The sequence below is a fragment of the Myotis davidii genome, unplaced genomic scaffold (assembly GCF_000327345.1).
Source record: "Myotis davidii unplaced genomic scaffold, ASM32734v1 scaffold1, whole genome shotgun sequence".
Taxonomy (NCBI): domain Eukaryota; kingdom Metazoa; phylum Chordata; class Mammalia; order Chiroptera; family Vespertilionidae; genus Myotis; species Myotis davidii.
The window spans coordinates 1,506,008-1,514,255 of NW_006294681.1; the positions used below are offsets into that span (position 1 = coordinate 1,506,008).

Consider the following 8,248-nt stretch of genomic DNA (forward strand, 5'->3'; position numbering starts at 1 on the left):
AAAAGAAACAAGTTAAAAAAGATATGGAAGAGGAAGAAGTTCCTAAAAATAATCATTATAGGAAGCAAAGATAGGCTGTGAACAGTCATCTTTGTGACCCAAAAAATTAAAGCAACTAGGCATCAAAAAATTCAGGTAAGCAATCAATCAGCTGAAATAAATGGGAGCTAGATGTGATAACATAAGCAAACATGTCACTGAAGAATGCAGAACCTCAAAAGTCACAAAATCAACACAAAGCAAATCACATCAATGTCATGAAAATTCAAATTTGAGAAATTCTCCAAATGCAGGAAAAAAAAATGGTAAGAACCAATGGCACTGAAAGAATGTTCAAAGATTCAACATTCTTTCACATTTTTAGAAAAAAGAAAATGAAAACCTGGCCTTTGGACAAAGAATTAAGAAAAATTATAATAAGAGACCCATATTGAACACATTCTACATAGAGGTCCATATTGCAAGAATAAAAAAAAAATCTTTTATGCACACAGAAATAGTTATTTCCAAAGAAAGGAAATTTAGGCTGGCCTCAGACATCTTTTATATGTAATAGAAATATAAAGCTATAAAATTAAGCCTGAAAGAAAAGACTGTGACTCAAATATTCTATAGCCAGGAAACTGTTGTTCACCTATTATGGTCAAAGTAAGGCATTTTCTTGCATTTAGTAGGGCTTAATAAAAATATTATCAGCTACTCTTCCTAAAAAATAATACAATAAGCTAAATAAAATCCAAAGCAAATACGTCAAAGGTGAGTGAGACATAAAAAGACTGGCTGTAAACAATAAAACAATTTAAATGTAAAATTTTAAAGTTCAAGTAACTGTTGAATGTATAACTACAAAACAGTATGTAATGGTCATAATTCCTGAGATAGTTATATAATAATTAAAAAACACCCTAGAATTAAAATTTCAGACTGGGTAGAGAAGAATTGTGGAAAGACATAACAGGGTGGCCTCTCCTTAGCAGTAGAAAGAACAGTTGATAACTATTTCCCTGCCTTGCATCTTTCTCCCGGAGTAATCTCATCCCACTTCCGTGGAATTATCTGTTTAAGAACAAGAAAGTCCCCATCTGCGACTCCCACACCTAACTGTCTAATCAAAGAGATTTCATTATCTATATTTCTCAAAAGCACCTTAAAATCAGCACATCCTAAAACAAAATCTTCACTTGCATCTCGTCTTTCATACCCCAAATCATTTCTCCTGATCCATTATTTGTAAGGGCAGTTACAAACGGTTAAGCAGGGCCTTAAATATTAAATAGCCATTTGTACTATTCCGAAGCAAAGTTTCTAACAATTCTGTTCAAGAATCACTAGCAGCAAAATTATCGAGGTGCTTGATTAAAAATATACTCTACCAGGTCCCTTATCAAATATATCAGATTGCCTGGGGTGGTCTCAATAGTCTGCATTTTCAAGAAGCACCCTAATTGATAAGTATGTGTCCTAAAATGTATGGGAACTACTGCTCTAGGATCATTTCACATGCTTCACCAGTAAGAAATGTTAACTGAAATAGTTCCCTCTTTTGCAAATATCAAGTAGCCACTAGATGCTTACGTTTATACACAGAGAGGAATCAACTTTAGTTCCTGTTTTATCTCAATTTCTACATGCAAGCTTTCCATAGCAATCATAATTTATTGGAAAAGCTTCTAACTTTATCCCTTATTTGAAAATAACTTTAAATGTACTGTCTATGGAAAAATCTGTTAGTTTCTTACTCCATCCATCCCCCTTTTCTCCTAAAATTAGCACCCTCCCCCACACCAATTTTCTTTTGTAGCCTAAAACAGAAAACATTCCCCAGCCTATCTTGCTATGTGCCCTGTGATCAAATCTGGCCAATATGATGCAACATGAACAATGAGTAACTTCTTGAGAAATCTCCTTTAGAGTCTCAACAAAGGTAAATAACTGAAGAAATAAAATTCTGCAATCTACATCTAAAGCCCCATGTCTTCCCAACTCTTAGCTGCCTTCCTAAAGTCCAATTCGTCTACATTTTGTACAAGTGCTCTAACTACATAATTATAAAAAAGTTTCAGGAGTTTTAGGGAAAAATATTTTATTTCTCATAAATACAAAATGTTCAAACATTTATTTAAAAACGATTTGGTTCAAACTCCAGACATGTTATTCCCATAAAAATAATGTTTAAGATTAGAGTCCCTTGCTAGTTCTCAAGCCTGATTAATTATAAATGCAGAATTCACTGAGCTTTGATAAACACGACTCAATAACCTTTATCACCTGAGGAGTATGCAGAATAGGCAAAAAGCAAATTCAGAGAGTAAGGATTACCCTTGGAAAGGAGAAATGTTTCAAATATGGCATCACAGGTCAAGGATCTTTATAAAGTTGTTTCTTAAACTAAGTGATTGTTTTCCTTCAGAGTAAAGTTCTTAAACTCAGAATGTAATATTAAAAGGCATTAAATACCCATCCATGCACAGTACCCCAATAAAAAGACCCTACACACAAAAATTACTGTACTCTTACCCTACGCATGGCTTCCTCCTCTTCTTGACGCTTTTCATAATGTGCAAAGTCATCAAAGATTGAGGTGGTATGCTTGAAGGTAGCAATTATTTTAAGCACTTGCTTAGCTTTTTCTAGGGGTACCTCTTGAGTGTCCCTTGAATTGGTAACTGGTTTGTTGTCATTATTTTCTAAGCGAATATAATTATAAACACACGTCCATTTTTCAGGTTCCAGTCAAAGTCTTTGGGATTATAGTTGTTTATGGCCTTTAGCTTTTCCAGCACTGGATGCACTTCTACACTAGAAGGTGAAGCACTGACAGGAACAACACCTAAACCAAAGTTTTCACCGCCCGCTCCATTGTTCTGGTTGAAGCCACCTCCCCTATTCCGAGGAGCTACCCAACGGTTCTGCAGTTGTTGCTGTTGGGGCTGCACTTGGTGAGGCTGAGCCTGTGGCTGAGGTCCTTGTTGCTGCTGTGGTTGTGGTGGCTGAGGCTGCTGTTGAGGCAGTTGGCTTTGCACCAATGGTGGTGGTTGAATTAATGGCTGAGGCTGCTGAATTATAGTTTGAGGAGGCAGAACTGGTTGGGTTGGTGGTGCCTTTACCACGGACCCCTTTTCATCCCAAGTTCCAATATTCATGTTGTGTTTTATAGGAGGTGGTGGCACAGCAGAACCTCCAATTCCTACATTGCCCTTGGGTTTAAGTTTCGGTTGAGGTTTGGCAGGCTTTCTGGCAATGGCGGCCCAGGAGGTTGGTTTAGGTGCTGCACTGCTAACTGGGGGCATACTATTGGTTGCAATGCTAGTCATACCACTGCTGCTCAAGGCTGTACCTACAGTTTTTGTCACTGCAGCTGTCAGGTCACCACCAATTTTCAGTCCCGTCATGCCTTGCTCAATACTGCTAATGCCAGGCACCTTACTCAAAGTATCATTGCCAAATCCAGCCTGTCCATCAGTAATAGCTCTCCCAAGAGAACTAGGTGGATAGCCATAACTGCTACTATAAGCAGAACTTTGCGTTGATTGTCCCTGAGATCCACTTGTCCCCCACGTAGAGAAATCAGCATTACCAGGAAAAAAGTTAAATCCATGCTGACCAAGAAATGGAGGGGTATTTCCTAATGCCCCAGGTTGACTAAACACACCATCTGGTATATAATGATGTTCTCCATTACTCATTTGTCCATAAGTTGTCAGATATGGCATAGGTTGGTCTCCAGCTGTGGACCATGCTGCTTCCCCAAGAGAATATGGAAATCCAATGGATGGAGCATAGTAACTAGGCATGTATGGATCTGACATTGGTGGATAGCTGTTACTCTGGAAAACAAAAGATCATAATCAAGAGCAAAGTTCCTCTGAAGGGGGGCGGATCTGAAAGATGAAAATCAAATAAATTTAAGTAAATGAAAACAAATCCACCGGCTCCAAATAAGCAAAATTAAAGTTTCAAGCCTAATTTTATCAACAGAAAAATTTGCTGATGAGTATTTTTACTTTAAAATGTTTATAAAATTCCAAATTTTTTGTTACAGAGCTAGGGGTGGAAGATAATTATTTTTGTTTAAAGAATCTGGTCCTCTACCACCACTTAAAAATATTGTACTTTCTACAAAAGATTGATTTCTAAATTTTGCCCACACAAATTCATCATTTATAGCCAGCTTTATTTTAAGCAACTGATGTATACAAACATGTATAACCAAGAATTTAAAAAGCCTGAAAACTATGCCAATAATAGAGAAATTATAGCCTATCTGTATTACAGAATCCAGTTCAGCAGTTAAATTTTGAAATTTTATTAAGAAAAAAATTAGAGAAATACACTCTGAGAAGCAAAGATTCATGATTATACATATAGCATGATCCAAATTTGTTTTTGTTTTGCCTCACTCATTTTAAAAAGAAAGCAAACCAAATCCTTTCTACGATTTCTTAATGATAGGATAACAGGTGCCTCTTTTCTTTTTATTAGATTTTCCAAATTTTACACAATAAACATAACCTTCCTGATCAGAATTTTCATTTACAAATTGAGTTCCTGCAATTTCCCCCCAAAATTACTGCAATTACACCAACTTTTATTTTGAATATTAACTAATCATTCAGTGATTTGCCAAAAACCAAGGTAGCACATTCTATTTTTAAAAACTCAAATTTGTTATTACACAATGTGAAAAATAAAATATTTAAGGATTTTTTTTGAATATGTGTTTCTTATGCCCCAAACAGGCCTGACAACAGATTTTCACAATTTGATATAGGTGTGATTTTTAAAGCCTCGAACAGACCTTTCGAATTTGTAGAATAAACAAAGTGAAAAAAATTAAGCTAATATCCAGTCAGAAGAACTAGTATTCCCTTTGCAAGGGTCAAATTTCGAAGGCTGATTATTCACTTCATTTTTATAGATATTCTAAGTTTCTCAGAGCAAAGTATGTAAACCCCTTCCCCCCCCCTTTTTTTGCCATTAGTCTCTTGGGACTATTCTAAAACACTGCTTTTTCACTCAAGAAAGTACATCAATATAAATGGGAAGCAAACATCATACTGCCTGGAATTCACTTTAAATTATTTTTTGTAAAGGCCAATCATTAAAAACTGAGATGCTTTATTGTTACTATTAAGTTTCAAATAAAGGCTGTATTTAAATTAATAATTATGACATAATATTACTACTTCCAGTAAAGATTGCACTTAAAAAAACAACTCTCAATTCATACTATTTTAAAAAAAATGACTTCATTCACTTGATATGAAGTACATTTTACTGTATTCAAAACTGGAAATACACATGTTACTATTTACTAGTTTAGTTGAACATATTCATTAACTATACATAGGTTAATTATTAACTGTATTTGAAAATATATTCCAACAATATTCACAGAATTAGTGTAAAAGAAATGAAGAGCATCTTTGGAACAACCACAGTAGTGCCATCTTTATAGAAATTAACAGTGGAAATACTGACTGTTATATTTAAAGACAAAAATAAGAGCTTCTTGAGGAAAAGTTCAAAATCACCAACAATGGTTTTCAATGAAAAAATTCTTCAATGAATTAAGTAAACTTTACCAGTCAATGAAGTTGATACAAATACACACACACACACACACACACACACACACACAGTATAACCAACCAATCACTAAATTATTAGCTGAAAATAAAATTACTCAGTGATTCATACTGACAAGAAACACAGTAATATAAAACTCTAAAAAGCTTAATAAAAGGGATCAGAAGTTCAGCCAGAATAATCTATATAATTGATTAAATGATTTTTTAAAATATTTTTAAATTTAGAGTTATTAGAGTATCTATTTATTAGTAATTTTAACCAAACACTTACTAAATGCCTAAACTGTGATATAAGATACTCTACTGTAGCTAGCTGGTTTGGCTCAGTGGATAGGACGTCGGCCTGCGAACTGAAGGGTCCCGGGTTTGATTCCAGTCAAAGGCATGTGCCTTTCCCGGGTTTGATTCCAGTCAAAGGCATGTGCCTTGGTTGCAGGCACATCCCCAGTGGGGAGTGTGCAGGAGGCAGCTGATCGATGTTTCTCTCTCATCGATGTTTCTAGCTCTCTATCCCTCTCCATTCCTCTCTGTAAAAAATCAATAAAATAAAAAAATTTAAAAAAGATACTCATTGTAAAAGAAAACCTACAGCTAAGGACACGTAATACATGGAAGTGAATAAATTCCCCATGAGGGAAGAGTATGAGAGCTGGGCTAAATATGGAGGTAATCAGTTTCAAGGTTTTAATTTTGAATGTTGGCACTAAAACCTAGGCTCAGTAAGTTATGTGGATGTGGGAGTGGAAAAGCAGACCAGGTAGAAACTTTTTAAGTTCATTTTTCATAATAAAGTGTTTGCAAAATTATTCATAATTTATTTTGAATATTCTTATTTCACCTTCACAAATGCTGCATTTTGCACAACAGTTACATATCAAGTTCCTAATTTATCTATACGTAAAGTATAATTCAGGGGTCAACCAACAAAAGGTAAAAGAACAAATATATATTTTAAGCTTTGCGAGCTAAATAGACTCTGGTTGCTGCAACATATTTACTTTTGAAAAAGGCTGATAACTCATGGAATTTCTCAAAGAAATAGAATGGACTGAAATGGGTCCCTGAGCCACAGTTCTTCGTCAATTCAGTTTTAACTGATTCTGTAACCTGTACAGATTCCTAAAAAAAAGAAGTCACCAACCTCTATTACTAAATTAATGTGGAACAAATGTCTGCCAATTGTTACCTCTCGGGCCGGAACAGACCCAAACCTATTGGGGCGTGAAGGCTTTGATTAGATATCTTGTCAATTTTTTAAAATCATGATTTTTTTCTATTCCCTAAATTAGTGCTTGGCCAAAATAACAAGTTTAAATTACTTTAAAATGTGTTCCATTAGTCATATCTGCCTATCAAAGAAACAGCTCAGGCTAAATAAGAAGAGAAAGCTGTCTGTAGTGCTATTACTATCACCTACAGATGCTGAGAATCCTATATAATAAAACCCTAATATGCAAATCAACCGAACAACAGAGAGGGATGTCTTAAGCTGGCAGTCGGACATCTCCTAAGGGGTTCTGGACTGCAAGAGGGCACAGGCTGGGCTGAGGAAATCCCCCCCGCCCCCCGTGCACAAAATTTCGTGCACCGGGCCACTAATATTGGATAAATGGCCTGTTTTCTCCAGTTTATCAAATACTAACCATTTATTTACCAGTTCTCAGTAGTTTTAGTTTAATGAGATGTTTCTTCCTAGCTCTATGAAAGTAACTTAAGCAATCTCCTTTCAAAAGGTAAGGCTTCAGTTTGGATTCTAGTAAAAACAAAGTTGTAGGAAACTAAAGTCTTAAAAAAAAGATATGGCCAACACATTTTGAATAACTAGAGCTTTGATAATAATTGGAAATGTTTTCTAATGTTTTGCTAAATTTAAAATTAATTTCTAATTGCTAGCTAAGTGGAATATCAATTAGAGGAATGTACCTTGGTAGTAGAGAAAACAAAATTTCTACTTCCTGATAATGGAAAATAACTCAACACTTACTTTTTTTTTCTACCTTTTACTTAAAACGTGATTATAATGAGAGATAATCAATTTCAGTTTATGTAAACTAATAGCTTTAAAATAGTTTATTCATAATTTAGAAAGTGGTCAATAACAGTGAAATTTTACTATTTTTTAAATGTTATTATTGATTTTAGAGAGAGGTTAAGAGAGGAGAGAAATATCAATCAGCTGCCTCCTGCAGGCCCCCCACTGGGATTCAAGTCCACAACCCTGGGCATATGCTCTGAACAGGGACCTTTTGGTGCATGGGACAACATTCAACTAACTGAGCCACTGGCCTGAGCTACCACATTCTTTAAAATCTATCACCTTTAAATAAAGTGATGTAAAACTTTTGAGATTTCCCTTATATTTAAAAACGAATTGAAAGGAAAGTGTACATATAAAAAGTGATATAATTACCAATGGATAATTGATAACAGATGCACAATTCCTTTACCCACAGCATAAACTTAGAAACACTACCTGAGAAGATATCTACACTAATAAAAGAGAAAAATGGTAATTGGCGTATGACGCTACCCTTTTCATTGGCTAATCAGGGCTATATGCAAATTAACTGCCAACTAAGATTGGCAGTTAACTGTCAACAAGATGGCGGTTAATTTGCATATGTAGGCACAATGCAGGGAGGCGAAAGGGAAAGCAG

General features: G+C 35.1%; 1 protein-coding gene across 1 annotated transcript in view; it reads right to left on the reverse strand.

Annotated features, from left to right (window-relative positions):
* The window catches only part of YTHDF3 (YTH N(6)-methyladenosine RNA binding protein 3), a 40,679-nt gene that overhangs the window by 20,124 nt on the left and 12,307 nt on the right, over positions 1-8,248 (reverse strand). Inside the window, 2 exon segments of the mRNA XM_006769046.2 lie at positions 2,518-2,694; positions 2,697-3,827. Coding sequence (XP_006769109.1) covers positions 2,518-2,694; positions 2,697-3,827 — 1,308 coding nt within the window.